This window comes from Tachyglossus aculeatus, chromosome 1, assembly GCF_015852505.1.
Source record: "Tachyglossus aculeatus isolate mTacAcu1 chromosome 1, mTacAcu1.pri, whole genome shotgun sequence".
NCBI lineage: Eukaryota > Metazoa > Chordata > Mammalia > Monotremata > Tachyglossidae > Tachyglossus > Tachyglossus aculeatus.
The window spans coordinates 95,326,383-95,340,626 of record NC_052066.1 but is presented as its reverse complement, the minus strand read 5'-3'; the positions used below and the strand labels follow the sequence as shown (position 1 = coordinate 95,340,626).

The window sequence follows — 14,244 nt, the reverse complement described above, 5'->3', positions numbered from 1 at the left end:
CGGTCAATTTAGGCCACCCTGGATTAATCAACCCAGTGTGTTTTTCTAGGCCACATTTTCCTGCGAGTGTGAGGACCATTACGTGGGGGATTTCTGCGAAGAGTTTGATGCCTGTCAAGGAAAACACTGCCAGAACAATGGCACCTGTATTGATGCAAGTCAGAAGCACGACGGGGACAATTTCACCTGCATTTGCTCTGCTGGTAGGTTCTAAGGAACAGTTTGGGGGGGCTTGTTTTCTGTCTGTTTTCCTTTCTCCACCCAATCAATCAATGGTATTTAATTAATTAATTCATTCAATCATATTTATTGAGCCTTACTGTGCACAGACCACTGTACTAATCACTGGGGAGGGTACACTACAACAACAAACAGACATATTCCCTGCCCCAACGAGCTCACATTAAGCACTTACTCTGTGCCAAGCACTATTCTAAGTGATGGGGTAGAGTCAGGGCTCTCCATCACCTCGCCCCCTCCTACCTCACCTCCCTTTTCTCCTTCTACAGCCCAGCCTGCACCCTCCACCCCTCTGCCACTAACCTCCTCACTGTGCCTCATTCTCGCCTGTCCCGCCGTCGACCCCTGGTCCACATCTTTCACCTCCCTCCACACATAAGCCAAGCAAGCTCTCTTCCTCCCTTCAAAGCCCTACTGAGAGCTCACCTCCTCCAGGAGGCCTTCTCAGATTGAGCCCCCTCCTTCCTCCTCTCCCCCTCCTCCTCCCTATCCCCCCCGCCTTACCTCCTTCCCCTCCCCACAGCACCTGTATATATGCTTGTACATATTTATTACTCTATTTTACTTGTACAAATTTACTATTCTATTTATTTTATTTTGTTAATATGTTTTGTTTTGTTGTCTGTCTCCCCCTTCTAAACTGTGAGCCCGCTGTTGGGTAGGGACTGTCTCTATATGTTGCCAACTTGTACTTCCCAAGCGCTTAGTACAGTGCTCTGCACACAGTAAATGCTCAATAAATACGACTGAATGAGTGAATGAATCTCTGGCTCATGTGGGGTTCATAGAATAAGAAGAAGGGAGAACGGGTATCATATCCCCATTTTACAGATGAGCAAACTGAGACATAGAGGAATCAAGTGACTTGCCTAAGGTCACACAACAGGCAAGTGACAGAGTTGGGAGTAGAACCCAGGTCCTCCGACTCCAGGCCTGTGCACATCACAGTAGGCTAACACTGCTGCATTGCCCAGTATTGGCTAGGGATGGGCTGGATGCTGCAGCACGAAGCCTCCTTGGGGAAATATCTGGGATTGGCTTTATAGCTGATCAGAAAATATGGCTCCCCTCAAATATTCCATGGAAGATGCTCTTCATTCATTCAGTGGTATTTATTGAGCGCTTACTGTTTCCAGAGCTTGGAGAATACTATATGACAATAAACAGACACATTCCCTGTCCACAACAAGCTTAGAGTCTCTTTAAGAACCATCGGTCATCTACAGCTATATTTACCCCTTCCTTTCGCAGGGTCTAAGGGTAGCACTGTCCCCCAGAGCAAAACCAGAGGTGAACACCTTTTCCCATCTGTAATTTGTTTTAATGTCTGTCTCCCCCACTATATCTTAAACTCCTGGAAGGCAGAAATCATGTCTACTATCTCTATTGCACGTACTCTCCCAGGACCTTAGTGCAGTACTCTGTGCATAGCTCTCAATAATTAACATGGATTAATTGATTGATTTTTCCCTGGCAGGCCAATTGAAAGAGGGTAGGCAAAAGGATCAGGGGCCCAGTATCCCTAGGGCTAGGCTAGGAGGAGCGGTGTGGCTCAGTGGAAAGAGCCTGGGCTTGGGAGTCAGAGGTCATTGGTTTGAATCCCAGCTCCACCACTTGTCAGCCGTGTGACTTTGGGCAAGTCACTTCTCTGTGCCTCAGTTCCCCCATCTGTTAAATGGGGATTAAGACTGTGAGCCCCACGTGGGACAACCTTGATTACCTTGTATCCCACCCTGTGCTTAGAACAGTGCTTGGCACATAGTAAGCGCTTAACAAATACCAACATTATCATTATTATTATTACTTAGACTGTAAACTCCTCTAGACTGTAAGCTCACTGTGGACAGGGAATGTGCCTGTTATATTGTTATATTTACACTCCCCAGCACTTAGTACAGTGCTCTGCACATAGTAAGCCCTCAATAAATATGACTGACTTAGGAAGCCCCACCTCCCTTGCCCTCAACTCTGTCACTTGAGGGAATACAGGGGTTGGGAGAGTGGCCGGAAGTCTGAGGTAGGCACATCTCTCCAAGGGAAGCCAGTGGGAGTGGAGAGGGGGCAGCATTGGCTGGGCTAGAAAGCTAAGCAGAGGGCTGGGTTTGTTTTTTTTTAATGATATTTGTTAAGCCCTTACTTTGTGCCAGGCACTGTAGTAAGTGCTAGGGTAGATACAAGCTAATCAAACTGGACACAGTCCCTGCCCCACATAGGCTCACAGTTTTAATCCCCATTTTATAGATGAGGTAACTGAGGCACAGAGAAGTGAAGTGACTTGCTCAAGGTCCACAGCAGACAAGTGGCAGAGCCGGGATTAGAACCCAGGTCCTTCTGACTCCCAGGCTGTCCTCTATCCACTAGACCATGCTGCTTCTGGGCCAGGCCTTCCAGACTCATCCTGGCCTCCAGGATGGGGAAGCCAACCTGAGTCATTTTGGAGGTTTATCAGCACTTCTGGCCTGGAGTTGTGAAGAATCTAGCATTTTGCTCTATGCAACATCAAAGCTTAATGATGATACCTTCACAGTTCTCCCAAATTATGGGTTTTCTCTCAGTTCTATTAACCCTGTGGATGGGAAATTTTTCTGTGACTATATTGTTTCCATTAGATAGATATATCTGACCTTATACATTCAACCCATCAGTGGTATTTATTGAATGTCTATCTTGTACAGACTTAACACCTATTTGGACCAAGAAGTCTCTCACCTCTGGCCAAAGAAACAAGCCCAGAAAGAATAATAATAATAGTATTTGTTAAGCGCTTACTATGTGTAAAGCACTGTTCTAAGTGCTTGGGGGATACAAGGTGATCAGGCTGTCCCACATGGGAATCACAGTCTTAATCCCCATTTTACAGATGAGGTAACTGAGGCACAGAGAAGTTAAGTGGCTTGTCCAAGGTCACACAGCTGACAAGTGACGGAGCTGGGATTCGAACCCATGGCCTCTGGCTCCCAAGCCCGTGCTCTTTCCACTGAACCTCGCTGCTTCTCTAAATAATAATGGCATTTGTTAAGCACTTACCATGTGCAAGGCACTGTTCTAAGCGCTGGGGAGGATACAAGATGATCAGGTTGTCCCACATGGGGCTCACAGTCTTCATCCCCATTTTACAGATGAGGTCACTGAGGCACAGAGAAGTGAAGTGATTCACCCAAAGTCACAGAGCTGACAAGCGGCGGAGCCGGGATTAGAATCCACGACCTCTAACTCCCAAGCCCGGGCTCTTTCCACTGAGCCACGCTGCTTCCCCACAATACCAAGAAATAACCCCAGAGTCTAAGAGAGAAAAAGGCTTACGTACCTCACTGCTCTCCCTCTGCCTGGATCAGAGTCTAGCTCCAAAATAAGGCCCTGAAGGTCCTTTTCTACCCAGATCCCCCCTTAATAAACCCATCATCTCCTACCCCTTAGTGAGAAGCAGGCCTCAAGCCCGGTATTGATATTTCTAACAACATTCATTCATTCATTCATTCATATTTATTGAGCGCTTACTGTGTGCAGAGCACTGTACTAAGCGCTTGGGAAGTACAAGTCGGCAACATATAAAGACGGTCCCTACCCAACAACGGGGTCACAATAATTCCCCCAGCAACATTAATCAAAGTCCCGGGGGTCACACAGCAGGCAAGGGGCAAAGTCAGGATTAGAACTCAGGGCCTCTGACTCCCAGACCTGTGCCCTTTCCATTAGGCTGTGCTAGAGATAGTAAATGATTAATAAATTTCTGCTCCATTTTTTATCCTTGCCTTCTAGTTTTCTGTAGCTATGCTCCACAGTTTCTGGAGAGAAGGAATCCAACCGCAGTGACATTATTCAACTGTTTTTAGCAGAGGAAAATCTGGGCAGTGGCGCATGCAGTAAAATATTGATTTCACATGCTAAACTCAAAATTAATCAAATTTCAAGTAGCCACTTCCTGCTTATCTCTGAAAATAGTCTGCTGTGGCTGCATCTCTTCAATTCAGAGTCTAAGTCAGGACCATAAGCTTGTTATGGGCCGGAACCATGTCTGTTTATTGTTATATTGTATTCTCCCAAGCATTTAGTACAGTGCTCTGCACACTTAAGCATTCTATAAATATGACTGACTAGGAAACTCATGAATTTCATGATTGAAATCGCCGTGGCCAACATCCTATTGTGTTTACAAATCACTTTTTTCCATCCATCCATTTTTATTGTTAACACATTGCTGATATTCTTTCTTTACAATTCTGTACACTGGAAAAAAAACAACAACAGTAAGTGCTCCAGTTTACGCTTTACTATTTTAAACTCGCTCCAGGAAAAAGCCTTCTGAGCTGTCAGTTGGAAATGGGTCAACTCTGGAACAAAAATATAGGGTGTCAAGGTTATAAACGATTCTTCCATTTTCCCCCTGTTCCTGAGCTTTAAAAACTTTCCTTCTTTCAGTTCTTTTTATTGAGCTCTTACTGTGTGGAGAGCATTGCACTAAGCGCTTGGAAGAGCACCATACAATGATAGACAGAAATATTCCCTGCCCACAACGAGCTTAGTCTAGAGAGTTTAAAAACCAGTTTGGTTTTGGGGAAGTACTGAGAAGGCAGTAGTTTTAGGGCTTCACCCTATCTAGTTCACCTGAGTACAGCTAATAATAATAATAATCATAATGGTATTTGTTAAGCAGTTTACTATGTGTCAAGCACTGTTCTAAGCACTGGGGTAGATACAAGGTAATCAGGTTGTCCCACATGGGGTTCACATTCTTAACCCCCATTTTACAGATGATGTAACCGAGGCACAGAGAAGTGAGGTGACTTGCCCACTGTCACACACAAACAAGTGATGGAGCCAGGATCAGAGCTTATGACCTTCTGACTCCCAGTCCCATTCTCTATCCACTATACCATGCTGTTTCTCAATAATAATAATGGTGATGATGATTAATAATAATAAAAATAGTAATGATAATAATAATATTTTAGCTCTGTACTATATGCCAAACACTGTACAAAGTCCTGGGGTGGATACAAGATATTCAAGTCAGTTACAGTCCCTGTCCCACTTGGGGCTCACAGTTCAGGTAAGAAGGAGAGCAGTTATTGAATCCCCATATAACAGATGAGGAAACTGAGGCACAGAGAAGTTTGTGACTTGCTCAAGGTCACATAGCAGACAAGTGGCAGAGCCGGGCTTAGAACCCAGTTCCTCTGCTCTCAGGCCCATGGCCTTTCCACTAGGCTACCCTGTTTCTTGGCCTCTGGGCCATGGTGCCCAGGCTTGGGTCTTGGAGAGTTGAGAAGAGATCCTTGCCAGGATTGTGGATTAGATGAGTGCAAACACACACCCCTGTAACCCAGTCACGTGGCAAATGGCTAGCTCGGCTCTTCACCATGGCCCTCCTCAGCCTTGTGCTCTCACTCGACCCCCTCACAAAGCACCGTGAAAGGGGGAAGGCAGGTGGGAAGAGCTGTAATGTGTCCAAATTTTGCCCCAGCTGAGTCTGGTGAACATGCACAAGAGATAGACTCTACAATAGATTATACATGGGTTATTGTTAAGCCCTCCTGCCCCCACCAGAATATAGGCCACTGGCATAAACAGGACACCTCTTAGACAGGGAACATATCTATCAGCTCTGTTTTATTGTATTGTCCCAATTTTTAGTACAGTGCACTGCAAACAGTAAGTGTTCAGTAAATACCACTGATTTTTTAAAAAAATTATAGTATTTAGGTGTTTACTATGTTCCAGGAACTGTACTGAGTGCGGGGGATAATCAGGTTGGACACAGTCCACGCCCCACATGAGTCTTACAACTTTAATCCCCATTTTACAGAGGTATCTGAGGCACAGAGAAATGAGGTGTCTTGTCCAGCATCACACAGCAGACAAGTACAGTGCTCTGCACACAGTAAGCGCTCAGTAAATACGATTGAATGAATGAATGAAAGTGGAGGAGCAGTGATTAAGACCCAGGTCTTCTGACTTCCAAGCCCTTCCTCTTTCCACTAGGCCATGCTGCTTCTTAATTTATTGATTCATCACACTAGCTATGCCGGACACACAGTGTAATGGGATGACCTGACACGCATCATTAAGCGAAGGAAATATAGTGAAGTTGCTCACACCAGTAATCCTAGATTGTGAGCCCCTCTAGGGACAAGGTCCGTTTCTAATTCCCACAGATATTCTCTTTCCCAGATTTTAATACAGTAAGCACTCAATAAATGCGATTGATTGCTTCGTACATAACAAACATTTGTTAAATGCTATTGCTACTATTGCTACTACTGCTATTACTACTGCTACTGCTACTTCCACTCCTACCTAAGCAGTTTTCCAGGGGAAGCTCTGACCCCTCTGTGTATTCCAGAGTCCCTCTCACATCCAGATAAACATGGCTGCCACTTGCAAGCCACAGAATTCAGCAGCAGCGGCATCTGCTGTGGAAGGGAAGCCGGGCCTTGAAAATAAGCAAACCAGGCGTAAAGGCAGCAACCAAACTGAAAAGGATTTACTGACATGTACCAGGCCAGTCAAGCGTTTGGTACAGTGCTCTCTGCACATAGCATGCACCCAATAAATCCACTGATTGAAATGGGTCTCACTGACAAGGCGTCAACAGTAGAATTTGACTTAAACTGGGCCTCTCTTCACCCTCCTCTGACTAGCCTAGAGAATCAGCTCAATTGCTTTTCTCACTGTTTTCTGACTCCAATCTAAAAATAAATCATACACCTATGAAATGGTTCCCTTAATTTCGAGTCCGGTTAATTTGAAACTCACTCACCTCTTAGAACTCACTCACTGACAATCTCTCTCAGTGTCTTCAACAAGAATTGTATCTTTAGTTGAAATGCTGTTTTCCTCTATAAAATGTCTATAAGGGGTGGCCACAACACTTTCTCAATTGAGAATCTTTTCTTCTGTAGTTTGCTCCCTCTTGTGGTTATCAAAGATGGGGATTTATAGTATTATTAGTAATAGTAACAATATTACTATTACATGAGAAGCAGCGTGGCTATGAGAAGCAGTGTGGTTTAGTGGCAAGAGCCTGGGCTTGGGAGTCAGAGGTCATGGGTTTTAATCCCGGTTCCACCAGTTGTTTGCTGTGTTACCTTGGGCAAATCACTTAACATCCCTGTGCCTCAGTTCCCTCATCTGTAAAATGGAGATTAAAATTGTGAGCCCCACGTCAGGCAATCTGATTACCTTGTATATACCTCAGCGTTTAGAACAGTGCATGGCACATATTAAGTGCTTAATAAATACCATACTAATAACAATAATAATAATAAAATATTTGTTAATTGCTTACTGTGTGCCAAGCACTGTTCTAAGCATTGGGGTAGACACAAGGTTATCAGTTTGGACACAGTCCCTATCCCACAACAGGCTCACATTCTAGGTGGGTGGAAGGGAGTAGGATGTTATCCCCATTTTACAGATGAGGAAACTGAGGCACAGAGAAGTTAAGTGATTTGCCCAAGATCACAAAGGAGGTACATGGCCAGAGCTGGGATTAGAACCTAGGTTTCCAAGGCCCATTCTCTTTCCACTAGGCCACAGTGAGCAGGATGCAGTGAGCAGACCTTTTTCAAGAGGGCTATAAATTTAGGATTGAGGAGTCCAGGGAGTGAGTCAAGCAAGAGAGGAAACTTTGTGCACTGGGACAGGAGTATGTTCTGGAGCAATATCAACTTGGACACACACTGGATTTCTTTTTCACTTGTTGTAATATCATTTCTAAGCTCACCAACTATAAAGTCACACTCCTTGATTACAACCTCCTAACCTCCTCCTTTCCTTCTATCCCTCATAGTACTTCTCCTCTACAAAACTGCCTTCTCCCTCAACTTTAATCTCTAGACCACCCCGCCCCCCAGCCCTTATCCCATACCATCATGCCTCATTGAGCTTCCTTACCCAGTCTCCTCTCTCTTGATGCCCAATGCCATGCCCTCAATTTTACCCTCTCTACTGAACTCAACAACCTTTCACCCCTGGCCCTCCATCAGTGTTGCAAACTTCCAATCCCCAGCCTTGCATCATCACCTCCACAATATGCTTCCTCTGGTGCTGCTATCAGACCTCAAATTGCTGTGGGTGGAAACCCAGGCACCAGGCTGATTTCGTTCCTTCAAATTCATCCTCACCATCCTCTCATCTACTCAGCAACACTACTTTTCCTCCCTCATCAGTTCCCATGCCCATTGCCTCCAACAATTATTCTAGACTTTAATTCCCTCCTGAAAATCCTTAGTGCCCCTACCTCCCACCTCAGTTGGCATCACTCTTCTCATCCCAGAAGCCCCCAGGTTTGGTATCTTTGGCTCTCTGCCATCATCTAATACATCCAGTTTACCGTGAAATGCTGCACAGTATCTCCCAGATTTGTCACTTCTTGGTCATCACTCTAGTAGGAGTTCTGATCTTGCCACAGCTTGCCTATTGTGTTGGCCTTCTTGCTGGTTTCCCAGCCTCTAGCTTTAATCTATACCACGTGCTGCTGTACAGATCCTTATCCGTCCCTTGGCCCACATCTCTCCTCAAAACCCTCCACGTGCTTCTGATACTTCCGTCCTCTCTCCCCATTTTTCCTCCCTCCCATCCCTCCCTCCCTCCCCTTTCCCTCTCCCCCCGACCCCCCACCCCTTGCACCCTCACCTAGCACCAGTGGATTGTACAGAGCCCAGAGGCCTTGCTCCATCTGCTGCAGCTTTTAAGTAGTTGTGAAGTAACCCAGGGTTCTCAGCCCTAAAACAGCAGAAATAGCCTCTGGGTGTCACCTTAGGAGCACTGCTGCTCAGATCCCTGCTGATTTCTGAGTTCCTCTTTTCCCAGATCTAGCAGATTTGGGACCTTCTGTCCAGTGTTCCCCAAATCTCTTCACCCTGATTGTTGCCACCACCCAGTCTCTAAAGTCTAGGAGCTTCTCTGAAGGCAAAGGGAGGTTCATTGGAGACTAGCCCACCATCCCCGTCCCGGGGATGGCTGCAGGAAGCTCAGGGAGAAAACGCCCCATCCTACTTCCACACTTCCTCTCTCCATGTGCCTTCTCGGCTCCCAGAGCTTCTCCTCAGAAATCTCAATTATTTGTAATAGCATACTCAATTCGGTAACAGTAAAAAAAACCAATTTCCTGGAACCCTTCTTTTTTTTTTAATGGTATTTGCTAACTGTTTACTATGTGCCAAGCATTGTACTAAGTGCTGGGGTAGAGACTAATTGGGTGGGGCACAGTCCATGTGCCACATGGGGCTCACAGTCTTAATCCCCATTTTTACAAGTGAGGTGCCCAAGGCCTTGGGAAGCTTAAGTGACTTGCCCAAGGTTACAAAGTAGACATGTGGTGGAGCTGGAATTAGAGTCCAGGTCCTTTGATTCCCAGGCCCGTGTTCTTTCCACTAGGCCATGCTGCCTGCTTCTGCAATTATGCTCTTGTGAGATTCAGTGAAACCTAGTTCTCGAAGAATCCAGCAGTAGTTGTATCGTAAATAAGCCCTCTGGTGAAAGATAGAGATTCCACCATTGCCTCGTACCTTTCCCAAGTACTCAGAAGAGTGTTTTGAACAAAATAAGTGCTTAAAATGCAGGGTCAAGGGCTCGTTTGTTTATAACCATTCTGGTTTGGCTGTATAATCAATCAGTGGTATTCATCGAGTGCTTACTATGAGCAGAGCACTGTTCTCAGCACTTGGGAGAGCGTAGTATAACAGAATTAGCAGATGCAGTCCCTGCCCATAATGAAATACAACTCTAACCCAGTGGTGACCTAGAAGGTTAGCAGAGTTCTGGAATGTGGGCCCCATCAATTCATCCATAATGTAGTAGTGTTCTTGCTTCAATTGCCATCCTTGCTTAGAGTTACTGTTACAGAAAGAAAAGCAAGTCACATGGGGTATCAGCTCTCGTTATCAACTCTCATCATGGGCTACTCACCTTCACTTCTCCCAGACTCACCTTCTAACTGTTCTTTGCTCTTGACTTTTCTCCTTCCAAACCCTGGCTCATGTCATTCCTCCCTGCCTGGAACTCCCTCCCCCTTAAAATCAGCCTAAATACATTTCACCCCATCTTCAAAGCCCTCCAAAATCCTATCTCTTCCACAAGCTTTACAGGATTAATTCCCAACCCCCCAAGTCACAAATACCCCTAGCCCACATCCCGGCTCACTCCTGGAAGACCCTCCCCTCCTCTATTCCACTCCCCTGCTTCAAAGCCTTATTGAAGGCACATCTCCTCCAAGACGCCTTCCCAGACTAAGCCCAAGTTTTTGTCATCTCCCACTCCCTTCTGCATCGCCCTGACTTGCTCCCTTTGCTCTTCCCCCCTCCCAACCCCAAAGTTCTTCTGTACATACCAGTAATTTTATTTATTTGTATTGATGTCTGTCTCCCTCACTTTAATAATAATAATAATATTAATAATAATGGTATTTTTTAAGCACAAAACTATGTGCCATGCACTGTACTAAACGCTGGGGTTGATACAAGGAAATCAGGTTGGACACAGTCCCTGTCCCACACGGGGCTCACAGTCTCAATCCCCATTTTACAGATGAGGTAACTGAGGTCCAGAGAAATGAAGTGACTTGCCCAATGTCACACAGCAGACAAGTGGCCAAGTCGGGATTAAAACCCATGACCTTCTAACTCCCGGGCCTGTGCTCTATCCACTATGTGCTCGCTGTGGGCAGGGAATGTCACTGTTTATTGTTGTATTGTACTTTCCCAAGTGCTTAGTACAGTGCTCTACACACAGTAAGTGCTCAATAAATATGATTTGAATGAATGAATGAATACCCAACAGCCATCCTTAACACTTATGTACCTCTACCCACCCTCAGCACTTCTGTATGTATGTATATGTATATCAGTCAATCATATTAAGTGCTGTGTGCAGAACACTGTCCTAAGTGCTTGGGGGAGTACAATAAAACAGAGTTGGTATACATTCCCTACCCCTCTCAGGGTCGCACCTGGAAAGTTTCCAGTACTCTACCAGTCTCACCTATGGTAGGGAGAGTCAAGCAAAGTCCTATCCATTCCATTCCTAGCTTGGGCAGTGACTAGCTAGTGGAAGACAATATGCTACAAGTCAAGACTCACTTATGCTGGGCTGCAGTGACAGGGAGAGAGTCAAGGGTGGAGAGTCAAGTTTACTGTGCGGAAGATGGCAGTGGTAAACCACTTCCATATTTTTACCAAGAAAACTCTATGGATCCACTACCAGAACGATGGCGGATGGAGGTGGGGTGTTCTGGGAGAGATGTGTCCGTGGTTTTGCTATGGGGAGGAAACGACTCGACGGCGTAAGACAAGGACACACATTCCCTTCCCACAACCGACAGACACCAAGCTCAGAGTCTAAGAGGGGATATGTATATCTCAGTGTATATCTCATATTTATACATATATATCTATAAATAGATATATATGTTTGTGTTTGTACCCAATTATACATTGAATTATTTATCCAGCTATGTCACCCTGATATTTCTTCCTGGATGCTAATTCTTGTTGAATCCTCCTGATCTCTTTATAAATCATCTGACTGCCTTCTCCGCCATTACATTGTAAATTTCCCTGTGGGCAGAGAGTGCATCTTTTGCTTCTGGCATATTCTCCCAACAATTTACTACAGTGCTCTGCAGATAGTAGGCACTTAATAAATATCATTGCTTGATTAATTGATTGATTAATGAATTGGAATAATAATGAAGGCAATTTCTAGCTACCCAGGCTTCTTGTTTTACTCCCTTGACTCTCTGGTGTAGGTTTCACTGGAGAGCTTTGCCAGTCCATGGTGAATTACTGTGTCCCTGAATCATGCCAAAATGGAGGGACGTGTCTTTCTCATCTCAGAGGATTCAGTTGCCAGTGCCCAGAAGGTGAGTAGCATTACTGGATTACTACCTTGTTCCTACCTTGGTTGGTTCAGTGGTTTGCCTGATTTTGAAGTGAATTTCCATAGTTATCTCATTGGTTAGGATTTGTGGTTACTTGTTGTAGAAGCTGCATAGTCCTCCCCTGCAGGGAAAAAAAGTCAAACCACTCTGAATCCTTGTTAATATTTGAAATTTTGGGTCTAGTGCTTGAGATGCATTGGAAATAATCTGTTTTGGAAAAGTGGAGGCGAATCTCATGATTCATTTGAAGCACCTGATTAAAATTCCTTACTTCAATGACCCCATTTTCCATAATATTCAAAATATTCAGTTGCTGAGTCCCCCTGCTTATCCAAGTCTCTTTAAAATGGAAATTATGTATGAAATCTTAAGACACTGAACTATCTTCGTTGATTTATTTTGTCCCTGGTTTTGGGCAACAGAAAAGGTCATATAAGGGCTGCTTTTCTCCTCGTTGGCTGATTTTTATACTGCTGCCACAGATTTCATTATAGGTTCTAACTGCAAAACTTGCTTCAAGGTAGGTTTAGCTCCTATTCCAGATTGGAGGAGGATTTGAGTTTTCATTTCTGATTGACCAGTTTTCCTAATCTAATTCCCCAATATAAATTAATGAATCCATTCAGTGGTGTTTACTGAACACTGTGCTAAGCACTAAGGAAAAGCAGCTTGGCCTAGTGGAAAGAGCACAAGTCTGGCAGTCAAAGGACCTGAGTTCTAATTCCAGCTCCACCATTTGTCTGCTTTGTTACCTTGAGCAAGTCACTTCACTTCTCTGGGTTTCAGTTTCCTCTTCTGCAAAATGGGGATGCAGTGCCTGCTCTCCCACCTATTTAAAATATAATCCCCATGTGGCACCTGATTATCTTGTATCTACCCCAGCATTTAGTACAGTGCTTGGCACCTATTAAGTACTTAGCAAGTACCACAGTTACCATTGTTATTATTATTATTATAATGCTTGACACATAGTAAGCACTTAACAAATACCACAATTATCATTATTATTGCTGTTGTTGTTATTATCCCAGCTGTGCCAGTTGTCAGCTGTGTGACTTTGAGCAAGTCACTTAACTTCTCTGTGCCTCAGTTCCCTCATCTGTAAAATGGGGATTAAGACTGTGAGCCCCCCTTGGGACAACCTGATCACCTTGTAACCTTCCCAGCACTTACAACAGTGCTTTGCACATAGTAAGTGCTTAATAAATGCTATTATTATTATTATTAAAGGGTCAAAACATGGTCCCTAGGCTTCAAGGACCTCACAATCTAAAATAGAGTGAAATGGACAAATGAGGAAAGATTAACTACTAAAAGGCAAAACAAGATAAGAATTTTGCTCCTCTAATTCTAACCTATTCACGGTACTTTGATCTTGTCTATCTCACCACCGACCTCTCGCCCACGTCCTGCCTCTGGCCTGGAATGTCCTCGTTATTCATATCCAACAGACAATTACTCTCCCCACCTTCAAAACATTATTGAAAGCGCACCTCCTCCAAGAGGCCTTCCCCAACTAGGTCCTCCTCCCCTCTTCTCCCACTACCTTCTGTGTCACCCTTACACTTGGGTCTGCATGTTTTACTCAACCCTCTCTCAGCCCCACAGCACTTATGTACATATCTGTAATTTATTTATATTAATGTCTGTTTCTCCCTCTAGACTATAAGTTTGTTATGGGCAGGGGACATATGTGCCAACTCTGTTATACTGTATTCTCTCAAGTGCTTAGTACGGGACTCCACACACAGTAAGTGCTCATTGTATACAAATGGTTGATTGAATGCTTGAAAAGGATAGCAATGAACACAGTAGGACTCCAGAACACTGTGGTTAAAAGGAGCCATTTTCAGGCTCCTCACCACAGAGGCAGAGCTGCCTGGAGTCCAGTAATCAATATTCCAGTAAATACCCCCATGTTCCACGGTAACAATAATAATAATAATAATAATAATGGCATTTATTAAGCGCTTACTATGTGCAAGGCACTGTTCTAAGCGCTGGGGAGGTTACAAGGTAATCAGGTTGTCCCACGGGGGGCTCATGGTCTTAATCCCCATTTTACAGATGAGGTCACTGAGGCACAGAGAAGTTAAGTGACTTGCCCAAAGTCACACAGCTGA

General features: G+C 44.6%; 1 protein-coding gene across 1 annotated transcript in view; it reads left to right on the top strand.

Moving 5' to 3' along the window:
* The window catches only part of DNER (delta/notch like EGF repeat containing), a 218,869-nt gene that overhangs the window by 157,640 nt on the left and 46,985 nt on the right, over nucleotides 1–14,244 (top strand). Inside the window, exons 6-7 of the mRNA XM_038750023.1 lie at nucleotides 50–203; nucleotides 11,990–12,103. Coding sequence (XP_038605951.1) covers nucleotides 50–203; nucleotides 11,990–12,103 — 268 coding nt within the window. The remainder of the gene's footprint in view (nucleotides 1–49; nucleotides 204–11,989; nucleotides 12,104–14,244) is intronic.